The sequence below is a fragment of the Spinacia oleracea genome, chromosome 2, assembly GCF_020520425.1.
Source record: "Spinacia oleracea cultivar Varoflay chromosome 2, BTI_SOV_V1, whole genome shotgun sequence".
Lineage (NCBI taxonomy): Eukaryota > Viridiplantae > Streptophyta > Magnoliopsida > Caryophyllales > Amaranthaceae > Spinacia > Spinacia oleracea.
Window position 1 is genome coordinate 112,576,352 of NC_079488.1, and position 19,950 is coordinate 112,596,301.

Here is a 19,950-nt window from a genome sequence, read left to right on the forward strand (position 1 = left end):
TCAAGAAATCAAAATTGTATATAAAATTAGTTAATTTGGTGAAATCTATGGCAAATTAGTTATATATTTTCGTGTTTAATGTCTCGGCATATAATTGTTTAATGTTAGATGTGTTGGTTTCTTCCCAAAAATACCGTAATTTGAATGGTAGTTTCTTAATAAGAAATGGTATTTTCTTTACTCGAAATGGTTCTTTCTTAATTAGAAATGGTACTTCGTAAATAAGAATGGTACTTGTCTAATGGCTTGTTAAAAAGGGGGTCAGTATTAAATGCCATCATATTACCTTGTTCAGATCTTCTTCATCATCAGAAGATAGAGGTTCCCACCTCCATTCGAACTCCCCCTAGCCTCTTGCTCGTTTAGTAATCGTCCAGTTTCAACATCTATTTCCTCGAACTCATCGCAAAAACATTAATCTGTCTACAAATCGGAAGATAATTTGATTGTGTTCGTGGTTGAACTTAATTCGTTTGTTTTTGTTCATCAGTATGTTTGAATTGAAGAAGAAGAGGTGAATTTGGGAAGAAGAAGACGAATTGGGGGAAAGCATAATTTGTTTTGGGGTGAAGCTCCCTTCTTTCCACGTGACATGGTCCAATTTGGCAGAGATACCATATGTGTTACACTACTCATTTTCATCTCCCCCCCCCCCAAAATCACTTTACTTTTTAATTTATCTTTTCTTTTGAGTCTGATATGTGTTGGGTTACACATATCAGATATGTGTAAATACTTCCTCACTATCATCAACAACTTCTTTTAAACATGACATGCTTTAAAAGAAAGAACATACTTCATACTTCCTCTGTTTTTGTCGCACTATTTAATTAACGAAGTGATCAAGGAACCTAAACAACCGAATTAATTAAGATAAGTTATAATTGTAATAACTAAATACATAACCTAACTATTTTCCCTTATCGGTGAAAAAATTATTTTGATTAAATTAATTTGTCCGTTTACCTTTTATGTTCTCTTTTCTTAAACTACGTGTCACATAGATATATTGCAAATAACTGAAATAAGAAATGAAAGTATATGGTTATAGGTTTTGGATCCTCTAGAGTTCAAAAATAACTCTACAACGTAGAGTTTGAGCATATCAACCATTGAATGAAAAATCAATGGTTCATATATTATCTTTTCAAAATTCCCCCTATTTTTTCTCATCAATATGAGCCATTAATTTAAAAATGTATGGTTTAGATACAACTCTACCTTTCAATGAATTTTTATATTGTCTCCCATTTACGAACAATTGATTAATTTTTTAAGTCAATAGTCGTGAATGCATAAAGAAAGAAATTAGGGAAGATTTTCGGAAAGTTATTTTGTACTACGCCTTGTTAGTTTAGGTTATTACATCATTTTAATTTTTAAGATAGGAAATATAAATAATTAGAGAGGAACCTAACTCCATCTTCCCCCTTTCAATCAACAGAAAAATAAATCAAATCGTTGAATAGTCTTGAATAATGGAGAGCTTTAAATCTTTGCCTAACAATTTTAATGCAATTGGTGGCTGTTTTTTGTAGGAAGTTAATTTTGTGTCACAAATTCACAATAATGCAAATTATGGTTGTTTGTTGTAAGAAATTAATTTCTTTCTTTCGTATCACAACAATGCAAATGATGGAACAGTTTGTAGTAGATAGTATCAATGTAGGGATCAATACAAAGATGCGCATTTAATTATCCTAAAAAATTATAAAATACGGACTATAGTAGAGTCTGAGTTTAAGACTTCTACATCAGTTTTTATTTATTTTAATTTTTCATTTCTTGTCAAGACACTTTTAGACTTACCAAAATTTTCGCTTCACCCTATACTCATTTGAGACTTGTTAAAATTATAAAATAAAAATAAATAAAAATTACTGAAATTGAATTTGTTGCTTAATCTTCTGAAATAAAGTATCCATATTTTAATGGATTTACTCAGACTTTTGTCATACTCCTACTTCAATAGGAGGTCCACGTTGCTAGTGAATAGTGGCACTGCCGTGTATATGTTGCATAGGACCATGTGTCATCTCTTTTACGCTTCAAATTCGTAGTCGTGCACGGCCGTGCAAGATTTAGCACGCCCGTGCAAGTGAGGTAGCATGGCCGTGCAGGTGAGGTAGCATGGCCGTTGTTGGATGATGAACGGCCGTGCATCCATATGGTCCGGATTTTATCCAAAATTGTTTACACGATTTCACAAGGGATGGCAATGCATAGAGTCTGGCCATAACTTGTTTCCTTGGGCCAAAATGGCAACAGACCTTGGACTTATTTTGCTTGCATTATTGCTGCACAATCCTCGTAATTTTCCATTGTCGCTTTATTTTCGTGCCTTATAATTATCTTTTGTTCATATAATCTTGTTTTTTTTTGCGTTTTGATTATTCTATTCCTAAGAGCATCAATTATAGATGACTCTTACCCCCCTCTTAAGGAGAGAGGAATTGTAAGAGTTACCTCTTAGCAAAAACAAGGTAACTCTTAGCTCCCTCTTATTTAGAGGTTGATGGAGACATCCTCTAAATAAGAGGTAGCTCTTAGAAAATAAGAGGGGGTTGAGGTGGCACATTGTGGGAGTATCATGCTTAATTTTTGGTATTTTTGTTATAAAATTAAATTTAAAATGTGAAAAAGTTAAATAAGAGGTAGTGTATAAGAGTTAGTGTATTTCTTGGAATTTTTAATAGCTAACTCTTAATAAGAGTGGTAATGAGGTGGATGAGGAGAGAGACTAAGAGTTGGAAAATAAGAGATAGCACCACTATTGATGCTCTAACCCCATTAAACAGTACTTCCCCAATTAAAAAATAAAAAAAAAATTGCAACACTTTTAGTTTTGTCAATATTCATATATTAATTTTGACCATATATTTTTTATAGTTTACTAAAAGTGAATATAATAAGTAAAGGGGCTTACTATTTACCGCCCCATATTACTCAAAACCGCCCTAATATTTTACCCATATACCCCCTTTATTTACCCCCTCATTTTAGCATTTACCATTATCCTTTACCTTTTCCCTTTTTATCGCCCACCCTAAACATAATGTGAAATAATTTTTACATGGCCGAGACTACCGGTGGAACATCAAATTCACAAGAGGACTTTTTTCGGAAAAAAATATTCAGAAACTTATGCATTTCTAGTTTGTACCATGGTACAGACTTATGAAGTTTAAGCCTGTACCATGGTACAGACTTATGAGTTTTGAGCTCCGACCATGGTATAGACTTATGTAGTTTAAGCTCGTACCATGGAAGGAGCTTAAACTTCATAAGTGTATACCATGGTCGGAGTCTCGGAGATCAAAACTCATAAGTCTATACTATTTAATGTTTTGATTTGTTGTTGAATTTGATGTAATTTGTTTCGGAGAAAATATTAAGAGACTTATGCATCTTAAGCTTGTACCATGGTACAGACTTATGAATTTTAAGCTCGTACCATGGCAGGAGTTTAAAATGCATAAGTCTATGCCATGGTGTGAGCTTAAAATGCATAAGTCTATGCCATGGTGTGAGCTTAAAATGCATAAGTCTCTACCATGGTGTAAACTTAAAATGCATAAGTTTGTGGAATCAAAATTAAATTAGTATTTTTTTAATTTATTGATTAATGTACTTATTGACAAATAAAATTGCTTGGTTTAAATAATTTTTTTTTATGGGTGTATGGTGGTGGTTTGGATGAAGATACTTTCTCTCTTCAAAATAGATGGGGTAATTAATTTGGGAGAAAAGTTTCATTATATAAGGATATTAAAGTAAAATAGTGGGGCGATTTTGAGTAATGTGGGGCGGCTTTTAGCGCTCCACTAAGTGAAATATAGGTAGGATGTCATTATATATTTTCATAATATTAAATTTTAAAATTTACAAAACAAATTTTTTTATTGATATTAACGGTTAAAGTTGTCTTTTGACAACGTGATAATTATAGTGTAATTTTTTTATGATCAAAAGAAGTACAACGTAACATATAGGGAGTCCACACGTAGTACTAGAAGCATTAAACATATGTTTGATAAAGGGCTCAGCTACTTCCGAAGTTCCGAATATCCCTCCGACACCAATCCCCGTCATCGCTTCTCCGTTGTCCTACCACCGTACAAAAATTATTGTAAAACTGACATATATAAATGAAGAACAAATCGATGGTCTAAACAATTGAGAAGCAATGAGAGAAATGATGATGAGGTAGACCTAATCAAAAGGCGAGTCGGGCCGGGTTAGGCCGAGCCGAAGATATAAAAATATGCCCATTATGTCGGGTCGGGTCAAGCTTCGGACTAATTTTGTGTGACCAAATTTTTTTTATTCCGGGCCAAAAAATCGGGCTTTTCGGGTCAATTTCGAGCCGGGCCAAATTTATAACTAAAATTGTTGTTTTGCGTTTCCCAAAGTCCGCAAATTTCTTAAAAAGTTCGGGCCGGGCCTGGGCCGAAAATCGGAGCGAAATGTTCTGTCCATAATCCGGTAATTTTAGGATCGGGTCGGACCAGCGGGTCGGACCCATGTTGATTAGCTATATGATGAGGATAGGTATTAAATTTATAGATGATTGATCGAGCAATGTGGGATACAAAGTTTTTTTTATGTTATCGAGGAAATTAAAAGGACAGTATGCGAACCAAGTTAAACGATACTCCGTATGTACTTATGTGCTTACAGGGATTTATTTATCAGACGGGGATTGCACCAGAAAGTGACACGTGTATATTGTTTTAATATAATGTAAAAGATGGGTGATGAGATACCCGTCAAAGAGTGTTACACGTATGTTATTCAAGTATTCAACCTTGTATTTGATGATTGAATAACACATACTTAGCAGTTAGCATGATAGATTTAGTTATTTTTGGCAATTTATAGGGACCGATTGATCATTTACATTAAAATGCCGAGCTTAAATTTTTAACATAACGATGTGGTACGTCTGTCAGTCCTATTTCATAAGTACGCAGTATCTGTCTATGAAAAACTGATGTGTTGGAAATTCTCATTGGGAAACACAAAGGGAAAAAAGTGAGTGAAAATAAAAGAGTCCCACATGGAAAAAAAACTCTTCATATTCTCCTTGTTTATTAATTGGGGAATGAGTGTCTGAAAATCTTGTAAACAATCTTGTACTGCTATGCCTCGGGCCGTGGGCCGTGGGCCTTGGGCCTTGATACTTGGGACTTGGGAATGCGGTTCGCGGGCGTGGGGTGGGTTTTGTGGGTCAACCCTATTCTTTTTGGTAACTGGACCGTTTTTGTTAAGTTTTACGGGAATCTGTATTGATTACGTAACCGTTGGATTAATTACCATTAATTACGTCCGTTACTACATTCAATGTTTCTGACCGTTTTTGGCTGTTGCAATATTCATTCCCTCAGCCGTTTTTGTCTGTTGAGTTGCTCTCCTTCTGATTACTTAAATCAGAGTTTCAGTTTCCTTCAAACACAGAAAATCATTCACACAAATACGAAAACACATTCTTTCTCTCACACAAAATTGCTCTCGGTTTTGGGCATATGTTCTGACTCCATCCGGCCTTGTGAGTGCACACAACGTCGGAGTTGCGCTAATCCTGGAGGGCGACCGCATTCTGTTCTACTGCACCGGGAGGTAGCGCGGAATCGTCTTTTAGGACAGTGGGTGTCCACGACGCAACAATTGTTCTACGTTCAGTTCATCGAATCAGATAAGTTTGTTCTAATTTTTGGTTTAGTCGCAACAGTCTAGAGTTGAACTTGGGGGATAAATCACCCAAAGTCGCACTCTTAATATAGCAATGCAAATGTATGGTGATTGAACTTTCCATTTCTTGTGTTTTTTTTTTTTTGACATACACTCACTATAACAAATTGAATCATTAATGACGGGAAATCCCCTCGTTAAAGGCTAATAATCGTTTATTAATGGCGGGATTTCCTGTCGTGAACCCGTCATATAAGAGGGTCGTCATTAATGAAAAATTTCGTCGTTAATCTGACGTAAAAGACATTTGCGACGGTTTTTCCCGTTTTTGTTTGATTGTTAGCCCCGTCGCAAAAGAATTTTACAACGGAAATTTTTGACTCGTCGTAATAAGGTTGTCATTAAAGATACAAACTCTTTGTAGTCATTATTTTTTCCTGTGACGACATTTGGGCAACATTTAATTTCCATGTCTCATGCGGCTATAATATGATAGGCAAAATGAGTGCAAATTTCAACACTTCTATATTTTGAAAGGGTAATTGGGTAAAACAGGCCTCTAGCTAGCTTCAAATAGATTCGTGGCCAATATATAGAGAACGAATCCATATATGGTCTAAACGATTGAGAAGCAATGAGTGAAAGGATGATTTTTTTTAAAGGAAAGGTACACGGTTCTAAGGTCTCCCTATCTCAGGAAAGACCAAAGAATCTAAAAGCCTCCCTATCTCAGAGAAAGACTAATAGATTAGAACATAAAAAGACATAAAAAAAGAAAATAAAAAACTAAAACTAAAGCTTCTCAAGGAAGCCAAATAAACAAAGCTTCTCAATAAAGCTAATACAAGAGAGGTGTCGATTTGTCAAAGTAACTAGGAGTTCAACTCAGCCTGTGTCGATCTGATTGATGTCGAAAAGAAAATCTTCATAGTTGTCTCCGAAGACAAGTATGGCGGCGCCTGATGTTCACCGATAACGAAGAGGCAAAGGGTATTGTGCTAGCCAAGGAAAAGAAGCGGTCGAGAAGCGAGAACATCTTACTTAAAATTTCTGAGAAATAAAAAATAAACAGATGGAACGATGCTGTAAAAAGAGATCATCGTCTATGGGCATGGCCAAGAGAAGAACCAGAAAATAATCTAAAAATGATTGAAATTAAAAAAACCTATAAGAACTTCTTTACATAACAGATGACATAAATTGACCGGGAAAATGCCATAATTTCTGAAAAACAAAGAAGGCAAGCAAAGATTTGGCCTTATTAAGTTTCTGTGTCTGACGAGGCAGGGAAGAGAACATAAAATTCAATGTAAGCCTCATAAGCAGAGGAAGTCATTTCGGCATGCTGTGATGTGTTTCAAAACACATTACAGGGGCATTTCTGTAAATAAATTGAATTTCAATGGTACATGTTTTTATCGTAATGGTACATGTTTTTATCGTAATGGTACATGTTTTTATCGTAATGGTACTCCGTTTAACGAAATGGTATGGTCATAGGCATCTTGTGATGCAGGGCCAAAAACCGAGGAAGTAAAAATCCCATGCTGTGATGTATCACCAAAAACATAACACCAACAAAGAGACAAAATAGAGAAAAGACAAAACTGCTTGCTGTCATATTTTTTTGGACCGATTATGGATCGAACAAATGATGTAATGGTACAAAAAATGAAATGAAATGGTATTTTTTAAGTAAGAATGGCATTTTGTAAAAAACAAATGGTGTTTTGTTAAAAAATGGTACTTGTTTTTTAAAGAATGGTACATTTTAAAAGAAAATGGTACTTGTTTTTTAAAGAATGGTACATTGTAAAAGAGAAATGGTAGTTCATGTCACTTTCTCTCTCCTCTTTTTCTGTCATTCTCTTCTCTTTTATTTATTAATTTTGTCCTTTTCCTATTATCCTACTCATTTTGTCATATTCCTAATTTGTTTGATGTTGGTGTAAATTTACGAAAATACACTGCCGCTATGCCAACCTCCCAAAAACCAAGACAAAAGCTTGATTAATTTCGGAAGAAACATAACATATATATTTGTTTAAACCATTTAGAAGGAGATCAACATCATGTAGATATTTCCATATGCATCATAAGATGCTGGGTCAAGAAGCAAAGAATATTGCTTGCTTCAATTTCGAAATAAATTGGGCCAAATTAAAATCAAAAAATAACATGAGTGAAAGGATGATGAGGATGGGACCATGGGTATTAAATTTTTAGATCATTAATCGAGCAATGTGGTCTACATTTTATCAATATGGGATGCAAAGTTTTTTTTATTTGTTCGAGGGAAATTAAAAAGGCGGTATTTGAAGTTAAATGTTACGTACTAGTAGCTTGTTTGGTACGTATAGAGTTTTAAAGTGATAGTAACGTGTAAAAGAAATCACTTAACTATTTCAATTACGTATACCTAATACTCCATCCATATTCGTTATGGAAGATGTAATAGCCCGGAACAATTTAGAAGGCCGACCAAGGTGCATAGTAAACATAGTACATTCAGCACCCAAATAATATAAGTACGTATTATCACGTTTCAAAATGACGTTCACATTTCAAAATGATATTTGCTCAAATATAAAGACTAACATAGAGAAAGTGTGAAAATAGATGAGTGAATATAATAAAATATGTATAAAGCAAGAAAAATTTGTAAAAATGTGAGTGGCTGTAAGAAAAAAATGAATAAAGTGATGGAAAGCTGTAAATGTTGTGGGATAAGAGGGATAAGGTAGTGAATTATCATGTTCAAAATTAGAATAAAGCACTGTGTAAAGAACACTATGCATGAAACAGGCTAATTAAAACGAAAAGTGTAAAGATAATTATGAAAAGAACGTAGTAGTATGTACGTAGTACATAGCTAAAAGAACAGTATCTTATGTGAAAATAACATGATCATATTTGTTATTTATACTTTTAATTAAAAAAAAATAAGCAAGAGTATATAGTGCAAATTCCATTGATTGGATAATTCAACCCATTTCCTTAGACCATTGTTAACCATGTGCAAAAAAAATCACCATCCATCTCTCTCTATCTACTTTCTCACTCATCATTTTAAATTTTTCCCATTAGCAGAAAAAATCCCCCATCCCTCTCTTATTCATGAGCAAAAAAAAAACTCCTCTTCCCTCTTTCTCTACCCCTACTTCTTCTCTAATAACAACAATAATAAAAATAAATAAAAAATTAGAAAATGAGTAATTAAGTTTTTTGTACATATAGTTGTAAATAAGCAAATTAGAGAGAAAAATGGTGAAAAAAATTGTGTTAAATTATATCAAAATGGATGCCTATTTGTAGATCTTGAATTTTTATGAATGATGGTAAATTTATTTTATTTTTTTACGAATCAGAAATATAAACAAATTTCCATTGAAAAATTATCTTTACATGAATTTTTTATGTAATGCCACATGGCGGATTTAGATTGGGTGGATTTCCTCACTTCATATCTAAAAAATCCCCATGCAAAGGGGTTTTTGATTTTGCACTCCCCACGTGCAAAATTTTGCACACCATTAAGCCTTTAAATTTGACATTTTCCCCTTATTTTTCCCCAAGTGTAAAAATTTTGCACACCATTAACAATGCTCTTAGGGTAAATGGGTAACCAACTAACTATTACCACCATTCACTACATTCCTCAACAGGTAATGGCATATCTTAGTTTGGGTTGTGGTGGGTCTGGCCCCCCGTGTATTTTTAGTTACGTCCCCCTAAAATTTGTGTATAATTGTATAGTTATACAGTATGCTAAAAAAAATTCAATCGGCCCCCTCGTAAAACTGTTCAAAATCCGCCCCTAGTCAACCCTACTGTAAAAAAAATTGTTATCCTCCTCAATCCTAGACCAATTTGGTACAAGTAATTCCTTAATTTCCCTTTCTTATTTTGTTTCCATTTCATTTTCTTTCCTAAATTAAAAACCAAACGTACTCAATAAGTCAACTTTGAAGCAAAGGAGCCGTAAACAAAACACAACACATTCCACATTAATGGAGCCCCATATTGATACAACCCATATTCTTATCTTGTATTAATGGATCCGATCCCAAATCAATAATCCAACTAGCCTAGTAGACAACCCATTTGGTGGATGTAATTTCCCCCCCAATTAAATCAATAGTTTCCCAACAATACATGTTCAATTAAATACTAACCCAAAAATAAACAACCACATATACTTAAATACTTGAATTAATCCTTCTCCATTATAAGTTGCACTCGAAATCTACGTACATTATTATCGAGTCATACTTATACGTAATTAAGTTCGAGTATTATTATGGAGAGTGTGATTAGGAGGAGGAAGAAAGGGGTGGTGAAACCAGTAAAGGTTAATAAAGGAAGAGCGATAATGGAAGAAGACGACGACGACGAGCCACTAAGTCCGTCGTCGGCGGCGTTTCATACGGCGAACTTTAATGTACATGTGTTAGCTATTATGGGGTCCACCACTCCTGCTAATGTTGAGCTTATTAAGGCTAAGTTCCCCAACACCCTTCTTAAGCATCCTCGTTTCTCAAGTGTTGTGGTAATGCCTTTTCCCCTCATTAGTTATTACTATATGATATGATGTAATTTCCATAGATGCATCATACTGATTTTTCACACTGTTTATTTACTAACGTTGGCCATGTGTGCATGATATACTGAATACATGTATATCATGCACACATGTATATATGTGGTGCAAATAGGTTGTGCACATCAGTGTACATGTGGTACTAATGAGGTCTTGGCCTATTGGTTAAGACTGAGGAATTTGTGTACAATAGGTCTCAAGTTTGAATTCCACCGCCCCATTAATAATTTGTATTATATTGCCTTTGTTGCTCACTTTCTCTCTCTCACACACACTATAAATAACATGTTGGATGCAAAAATAATCAAACAAAGAAAATGTTACTATAATAGAACCCTACGAGAGGGCGGTGAATTGTATTAGGAACTTATAACCAAAATGATTGCGAAAATTAAAAATAAAATTGAAAAGAATTGAGGGGAATATGTTTTCTTTGTTGTAATTTGGCGTCCCGTACAATGACAATCAACCTTTATGTGATATGTTCGTTCATGAAACTAACACTGAGTTATGCACGATGTGCAAAACATAATTTATCGTCATAAAATAGGTTCACAACCCAAGGATGATCAACGCCAATACTCCGAAGAAGTGTTTTGAGCCACTTTAACTCAGAAATTATCAATCTAAGAATTTAAGCAGAAAGGCGATCGAATTAATCGACGATGTTGCTCTGATACCATGAAAAGATCAAGAGATAAATATGGTTCTGAAAGATCGATATGAGAGAATGAAGGAGAGTGAAATATTGCATTAATTAATTAATTAATTAACTACAATATTATTGAAACTCTAAGGCAAGACATGATATACTGCCATATGTCGAGTATGTTTTCTAAACATGACATGAAACTACATAAGCGAATGTATGACATTGTACTTTCAATTGAATTAATAATCAAATCCTATTACCAATGGCGTCTTGGTCAACTGGTTAATAGTCTTGCATACAATAAGCCGCAGTTTTGAATTCCCTCTCCCCCATTTGTAATTTGTATTGTTATTATGACTCATTCGCACCCAAAAAAAAAAAATTAATCAGATCTTATTTATCCACGTACCTTGCTCTTTTATTACAGATAGGAGATCCAAGTAAAGGAGAAGAGCTGAGATGGAAGAGAACAGAAGTAGACATAGACAAACACATAATAATCCCAAAAATAAACCTTGAAAACTTAGAGTCGTCGTCGTCACCAGACAAGTTTGTCGAAGACTACATATACAACCTCAGCAAAACAACCTTAGACAAATCAAGACCACTTTGGGAACTCCATATTCTCCAACTTGAGATCTCTAAGGAAGTAAAATCCCTAGGAATATTCCGGATTCATCACTCACTCGGAGATGGCACGTCTCTAATCTCTCTACTTTTAGCCCTAACGCGCAAGACCTCTGATCCCGAGGCCTTGCCTACAATTCCTGTCCAAAAAGTAAATAACAATAACAATAACAATAATAATCGTCGAGGATTATTTTTTTGGAGATGGATAATAATGGCCATATGGTTTGTTCTACGATTGTTTTGGAACACTTTGATCGACACATCGTTGTTTGTGGCAACCTCCCTGTTTTTGAAGGATAGTTCTGTTCTTCAGAGTTCTAGTGGAGGTGCAAATATAAACACCCGTAGGCGCATGGTTTACAAGAGTTTTAGCCTTGATGATATGAAATTGGTGAAGAATGCTATTGGTGGAGTAAGTTATCAATAATTAATTGTTATTTTCATGCACTACATCCGTTTCAAAATGATCTTTATACTTTTCGTTTTAATCTGTTTTATAATGTGTTTTATATTGTTCTTTAAACTATTTTTGGACATAAAAATTTACTATCTTACTCATTTTACCACAAAACTTTTACAATTTTTTACTCATTTTCTCTTACTTTATTCATTTTTATTTCTTACACCACCCACCTTTTTACACATTCACTCTTTCTTAATATTGTGCAAATATATATAGTAACTGTAAAGATTATTATGAAAGGGAAGTAGTTCTTTACTCGTACTCATTTTCTCTTACTTTATTCATTTTTATTTCTTACACCACCCACCTTTTTACACATTCACTCTTTCTTAATATTGTGCAAATATATATAGTAACTGTAAAGATTATTATGAAAGGGAAGTAGTTCTTTACTCGTCATCTTATTAGCTACCGTAATTTTGTCAAATTTGATTTGTTGATTACATTTACAGACGATCAATGATGTCGCTCTAGGGATTACACAAGGTGGTTTATCTCAATATCTTAGCAGAAAATATGGTAATTTTCTTGCCTTCATCAACACAATATATAATTTTGCTTGGACTATAAATTAAGTGGTACTCGATCGATCCATCGTATAGGCTTTGTTCACTCCACCATGTTTGATTGGATTTTCTAGTATCTGATCTGGTCTGATTTGAATGTTTTCTGTGAGTATTTTTATTTTTTGATATGATATGGTCTGGTCTGACCTGATCTAATAAGTGTTAAGAATAATATAAAGAGAACAAAGTCATATTCTTGCCTTATGTTTAGAGTCATATAAGAATATTATGATATGATTTACCCTAATACATATATATTGAACTCATATATTTATATATAATAATATCGTACAATAGTATAATTATAAATAGATCATTAACATCTTCTATAAAAATATTGTGAAGGGGATGTAACATTTAATTAGATCGGATTTTCTTTGTATTTTAGATGATGGAAACAATCATGAAGACACCAAAGAAAAAAAGAAAGGACTTGCTAAGAATATTCTCCTTAGATCACTGCTTTTGATCAACTTACGACCATCTGGAGGAATACAGGTGAGCCATTTAAGTATTAAAATGAAAATGTTTCTATGTTTTGTGGAATTTTTTTCAAGAAACGACCTTAATTATAATTATAAGAACGCGTTTCTATTTTTAAAAGCACATTTTTACAGGGGGTGAATATAGTTTGATGAAAATCTATCTATAATATACTATCTCTGTTTTATAAAGATATTTACGGTTACTATTTACACAAATATTAAGATAAAAGTAGAAAAGTTGGTTGAATGTAATAAAATATGGATAAAATAAGAAAATTTTGTAAAAAGGTCGGTGGGTGTAAGAAAAAAAATAATAAAGTATAATTGAAAAATTGTAAATGTTGTGGGGTAAGAAGGATAATTAAGGTAGTAATTTTTTATGTCAAAAAACCGAATAAAACAAATTGTAAAGATAATTTTAAAACTGATGTAGTATATTATTAAAGCTTCAAGGCGCGACATGTCATATAACCAATTAACCATGTGTCATCATTTTATTCGAATAAAGAGTATGTGCTTTTAGTAGAACTTTAGTCCTGTTACGTTATATGACTATATCGCATGTCAATTCATGGTGACAAATGGAGAGATACATGTTGTTTTAATAATATACATTCGAGGAAGTAAAAACCAATATCAGATACGTATTGCCAAAGTACATATTTGCCAACAACAAGACAAAATAGGAAAACAACAAACACTAAAGGACAAAGCATTAAACACAACAATCAAAATGGCTTTTTAATGTGAAAAATAGCCTTTTGTATGTGAAAAATGACGTTTATATCTATAAAATGGCGTTTTCATGTCTCTGAAATAAGCGTGAAATGACCAACATGTCCTTGGATATATATATTTGTTGGCACATACTTCCTCCATTCTTTTTTAAATGACACAATTGTACTTTTGGCACTATTCATATAATATACTTTGACCATCAATTGAGATTTATACTTAACAAAAAATATAGTCATGTGAGGTCTTGTTATAATCGTCTCATCCTATAGTTTTATAATATCAAACTTTTATAATTTTTAACCATTGATAATAAAAGGTATTAATGGTTGAAATATTGCATTGGCAAACGTGACAAAAAAAATTGTGTCATTTAATAAAGAATGGAGGAAGTATCTGATATTGACCTCGGCATTCTCATGTAACGTTGTCGTTTGTTGTAGGCATTAGCTGATATGATGGAGAAAGATTCAGAGGCAAAATGGGGAAATCCAGTAGGATACGTTCTTCTTCCATTCATCATTGGTTTACGCAATGATCCTTTGGATTACATCCGAGAAGCCAAGAACACAGTTGATAGAAAGAAGCACTCGTTAGAGGCCTTCTTCTCGCATTTCATGGCTCAAATTGTTTTGAAGTTATTTGGTACCAAGGCACGTAACATATACTTCACTCTTTATCATTTTTTTGTGATTTATAAGGACTTGTATTTGTATAGTTATGTGTACAAACTGGATGTGGGTCAGGTCGGGCTTTGGGCCGAGCCCATGGACCTGAATGGGCCTGGCCACGCCATCCGGGCTGAAAATTTCAAAAAATGGGGATCAGTCACACGTGCCCTTGTGTCGGGCCGCCCGTCGTGCTTGAGCCTAATTTACTAAATTTATCGTGGTTTGTCATGTTTGGTCATCCCGTGTTTTATCTTGCTTTTTCAAAAAAACGGTGGTACAAACCTTACCCACGACTTTGTGCTCGTGTGGGGCGATCCGAAGTTTTTCGTGTCGTGCCGGCCCGACCCATAGCCATCTTTAGTCATATGTTATATTGTTAGATTTGTCTCATTATATATTTTCAAAATATGAACTTTTTTATAATTTTAACTAATGTGTGATAAGAGATACTAGTGACTAAAGTTTTGTATTGACAAGAGTGAAACATCAAATGCTGCAATAATTATATTAAAAAATAAATAAATAAAAAATAAATAAATAAATAAAAAGCAGATGAAGTACTTCGTATTGTTTATTTATTTGATTCTTCGTAATCAAATCATTGTTTGGGCATAATCCATTTATCACTCTGTGTTTGCAGGTTGCAAGTTCTATATCTGATAGATTATTTTCTCATGTAACAATCGCCTTCTCCAATTTACCTGGACCTTTGGAAGAGATTAGCTTATGTGGTCATCCTGTCTCTTTAATGGCCGGATCTTCCTATGGTCAACCAAATGTACGTTAACCTATTAGCATTTTCCATTTCATTATGTTTTTGGTAAATATGGTTGTGAGCCGGCAGGCCTGAGGCCCAACCCGACTCAGCACGGACACGAAGCCGTGGGTCGTGGGTCAGGCCATATTTTTTTTAGAAAAAATATGACAACGCCTGACACGACAAAACACGCTAAATTTAGTAAAAGTAGGGTCAGGCTGGCACGAAAGCACGTGGGCGGCCCACGACAGTCCCACGTTGTATCGGGCCGGACCTGGCCGTCGTGCTTAAGTCTAATTTTACTAAATTTAGCGTGCCTTGTCATGCTTTTCCAAAAAAAATAAGGCCCACGACTTCGTGCCCGTGCCGGGCCGGGCTTTTTTGTGCTCGTGTCGGGCCAGACTTTTCGTGTCGGATCGGTCGGGCCGGACTTTTTCGTGTCAGGTCGGTCGGGCTTCGGGTCGGGTCAGCCCACAACCATCTTTGCGTGGGCTTGGAATGAGTCTGGACCGCTTTTTTGTCACAAGCCAAGTCCACGACCATTGGGTTTGGCACAAAGCCTGACCGGCTCGGCCCACAACCATCTTTAGTTTTTAGTACAATACATGATACTTCGTTTTTTACTTCCTTTTAGACGTGAAAATTTATTATCTTTTTCCTCTTACCCACACATATTTTATCCTTGATGTTAATTAACTAACAAATTGTCACGTTCATTCTACAGCCTGTGATGATAAATTTCCAGAGTTATAGTGACAAGATGACATTAACCCTAGCAGTTGATGAATACGCAGTTCCTGATCCTCATCAATTGTGTGATGACATTGTTCAAACTCTCAAACTAGTCAAGGAAGCTGTGATTACACAAGCCACCCTTGTCAATAAAAACTCTTAATATCAAAATATTTACCCTTTGTACGTACTCGTCTCACGTCGAAGGATAGAAAGAATGACATACATATAATACTGATATTATTTACCGCATTTGTTAAGGTAAAAATCGTCGAAAATCCTGTCAAAACAAAAAAATCGTCGAAAATATTGTTCAAAATTAGTGGATCAGTGGTCCTTAATTCAAGGGACATAGTTTAAGTCTATTGATTATTTTATTTTTTTGGTGTACTTAAGTCTATTGATTATGGGTTAGTTGGTTAGTTGGTTTTTACATTAGGCCACTAACTTAGTCATGGGGTTATTCTTAGTTATTGTTATGTTTATTTTTTTGATAATGTGTTGTTAACATTGTTATGCTTATATAAAGCTTATACGTAGTACTCCGTATTTGTGAATTGTGATATTGTTAATTGAACTAAAGCAATATAAATATCCTATGTTCTTTGTTGTTTTCTTTCCCATCTCTCATTAATATTAAAACTTCAACATCAACCACAATGTTATTGAAGGATAATAATTCTTCTTTTTAGAGTTCCGTAGAAGGGCGTAAAATTGTTGTAGTCAGTGTAAAATCATCTTATTTTTAATTTTAAAATTTAGTAAGTCAGTATATACTGCCTCTGTTTCTAAATTGTTGCATTATTATATACGTTTCTATTTTGAAACGTACATCGATATAGTCATACCTTGATCACTTCCTCATTTCAACAAGTTTTCTACGGATATCATACTATCATACACTTATTTAATCGTAGGATCTTACCTAATACTACGCGAGGAGGACATGGATTGAATAAGTGGTATGTCATGTGGTCAATCTGACAGCTAAATAAATGTAAGGTAGACTTTCATAAGAATTCCTATATTTTATAATCAGAGCTGGCATAACATCTTAAGCCAAAGAATCAAGGAGAATTAAAAGGATGCACGTCCGAAATCCATGCTTCTTCTAGATTGTCTCACCCTAAAATTTCGTTTTCCAACTATTTCTCCCAACATTTAACTTGAATTAGCCTCTCTAATTCTAACACCCTAATATCTCTCTTAAAACAAAAAATTATCACAACAACAACAACACCAACACCAACAAAGAAGGAATACAATATCTCTCCTCAAAAATTCTTTCATTCTTCAATTCAACTGCTGACTCAAAACCTTCTTGATCTTCATTGAATCAAAATCTCTTAGGGGATTAATTCAAAACTAAGATCTCTCTCGCAATACTTAATTAGCTTGTTAATTAAGTGTAATTTAATCATGTCAACGTGATTAGAGATATATGTCAAACTGGGTCAGCTAAATAATTTTTAATGGAGGTGGAAAGAATGCTACAATTGTTATTTTTGAAGCATAAAGGCCAAAATTCACGTGTCTCCCTCGTGGGTGGAAATCATACCGCTTCCAGGTTTTGTACTCGTTAGGTTCTTTTCTCTCCTTCTAGCCATACAAATTCCAATTTTTTCATTTTTTTGCCTAGAACATTTTTCTCTTAGACATTTTATCCTACAACTTCCTTTATATTAAGCCCTTTCTAGCTTCAACATCTTAAATTTTGGCTTGTGTTTTTTTTCTCGTCAGCAATCGTTCTCCCATCGTTGATCAGCAAGCTCCAACACCCGTCAACCCCCCACCATTGTCGCGCTTTCGTGCTTAAAACACCCATACATATATACATACCGAAAACAAACTAACAAAAAGAACATGAACATGGAGTTACCTTACGTGTACGACAAGCACGAAAATGTACATCTATTACATGGAAACTCTTCTAGGTTATTTGTCATAATACGAGACTCAGAATCAAGAGCACTCTTGAAAATCCTAGCTCAAGCCTTATTACTTGCCCTCTTAATCATGGTATTAGCTGGAGTTTGTGGAGAAGCCAATTCTAAAGAGAACAACAACATTAAGTTGATCAACCCTAAGGAAAACGACAACGACAACGAGAACAACTTGGTTTTTCAAGATCTAGTTAATGAAGGATTATGGACAACGAAGGACAAATCCGTCTTTGTTAGTGACATCAGAGAACAATTGGTTCAGGCGTTTACCCTAATAATTTCACCATCCATTGACAAAGATAAAAAACACAGTTCAATACAGAACGAGACATTCGATTTCTCTTTCACTGATAGCTTTCGAGAAGCAAGTTTCCCAGACCGAACCCTAAAGATAAACGGTGTCATTGTTGTAAAACTGAGTCGTGACTCGTTCGAGGTACCGTCGAATTACAAGATTGTCTATTTTAGGAAATTCTCGAATTCTTCCACATTTATTGCATTGAGGAAGATGGCCGCGGCAAATATTAATAATACCTCACGATCACGATCAGGCACCATAGGCGATTCTTGGGGTGTGCGAGGTGAGCAACGTTACAGGCCCCGAATTTCGTATATAATATACTCCCTCCGTCCCAGAATACTGTATTCTGTGACATAGGGATTAATTTTTTTCTAAGTATTAACAAAAACAAAATTAAACTAGTGATTAACGTGTTCTAGACCTGATCAAGATGTGCCCGGCCCGTCGGCCCGACCGAAATTTTGCGGGTTTTGCCAGAATTTTCCGGCCCGGTATTCGGGCCCAACTCGAAATTTTAAATTTTTTAGGCGGGTTTGGGAAACATAAAACTATATTTTGTAGTTATAAATTTGGCCCGACCCGAAAAGCCCGATATTTTAGGCCCGCCATAGCAGATTTGGGCAAAAAATTCTGGCTCGGCCCGGCCCGCCATAACGGGCTGATTTTTTATGTCGGCTCGGCCCGCCATTTGATCAGGTCTAACGTGTTCTTATTTGATACCCATGGTTATGAGTTCGATTCTTAATTCTTAACAAGTCTTTTATTTATCATTCTCTTTCCATTTGCACAGGAAGGAAGTTATTACAGTTCTTATCAGAGGAAAAGAAGGCATTGTTAGGCCACCTAGAGGACGTCCTCCTAGAACCACCGCGCTCGGCCACCGGAAAATCAAAAACATACCTAAGAAAAACCAAGTTCCTCCCTGACCTCTTAAACGACTCCCTAGAAGGCTACTCCAGAAGAGTCTACATCGACGTGGGCGGGCGTGGTCACGGGTCAACCCGGTGGTTCGAACAAAACTACCCGACCCGAAACAAGGATTTCGACATGTATAGGATCGAGACGGTGCCGGAAACGGAGGTGGATTCCGACGACGCGTGGGAGGGGCCGCCGACACAGATGGGGATTTCCGACTGGTTGTGGCGGAATGTCAAGGCGGAGGAGTATGTGGTGATGAAAGCCGACGCCGAAGTGGTGGAGGAGATGTTGAAAAGTAAAGCTATTGCACTTGTGGATGAGTTGTTTTTGGAGTGTAAGCCGATTGGGAAAGGTGGGAATAGTAAAAGGGCATATTGGGAATGTTTGGCTTTGTATGGAAGGTTGAGGGATTTTGGTGTTGCTGTTCATCAATGGTGGGGATGATAATAATTAATAATTTGATTAATTAATTAATTAATTAATTAAGTTGGTTGATTGTAATTAGACAACAATGTTATACATGTATATTCAATTTTTATCAATATTTGTAATTTATTTATTCAATTCTTTAACCATTTTTGCGAGTTTATGTACCCAAGTATTCATCTGTTTTGTTCGACTTATTTTGCCTTAAAATAAGTTCAGTTAGTATTATGTTTTTACATACTCGATTAATACATGTACTATGTGGAAAAAATACAGATTTTCAGTTTTTTTTTTAACTAACTCTACTCGGCCAAGTCGAGCCCATCATCAGAGAAGATTCTGACCACACAAGTCTAATAAGGTTTCATCATAAAATCAAC

General features: G+C 34.9%; 2 protein-coding genes across 3 annotated transcripts; both read left to right on the top strand.

Annotated features, from left to right (window-relative positions):
* Window positions 1–9,895: 9,895 nt before the first annotated feature.
* Window positions 9,896–16,598, top strand: LOC110783987 (wax ester synthase/diacylglycerol acyltransferase 11-like). The gene is made up of 7 exons (XM_056837893.1): window positions 9,896–10,240; window positions 11,371–11,985; window positions 12,489–12,555; window positions 12,991–13,100; window positions 14,266–14,475; window positions 15,134–15,271; window positions 15,975–16,598. Exons 1-7 carry the CDS (start codon window positions 9,992–9,994, stop codon window positions 16,143–16,145), a joined length of 1,560 nt encoding a protein of 519 aa, XP_056693871.1. The 5' UTR covers window positions 9,896–9,991; the 3' UTR covers window positions 16,146–16,598.
* Window positions 16,599–17,183: 585 nt separating this feature from the next.
* Window positions 17,184–19,742, top strand: LOC110783905 (uncharacterized). 2 transcript variants are annotated; one of them, XM_056835617.1, is made up of 3 exons: window positions 17,184–17,565; window positions 17,723–18,506; window positions 19,017–19,742. In XM_056835617.1, exons 2-3 carry the CDS (start codon window positions 17,846–17,848, stop codon window positions 19,586–19,588), a joined length of 1,233 nt encoding a protein of 410 aa, XP_056691595.1. In that variant the 5' UTR covers window positions 17,184–17,565; window positions 17,723–17,845; the 3' UTR covers window positions 19,589–19,742. The 2 variants fall into 2 exon arrangements, with proteins under 2 accessions (XP_056691595.1, XP_056691596.1); XM_056835618.1 differs by having other exon boundaries at window positions 17,184–17,549.
* The last annotated feature ends 208 nt before the right edge of the window (window positions 19,743–19,950 follow it).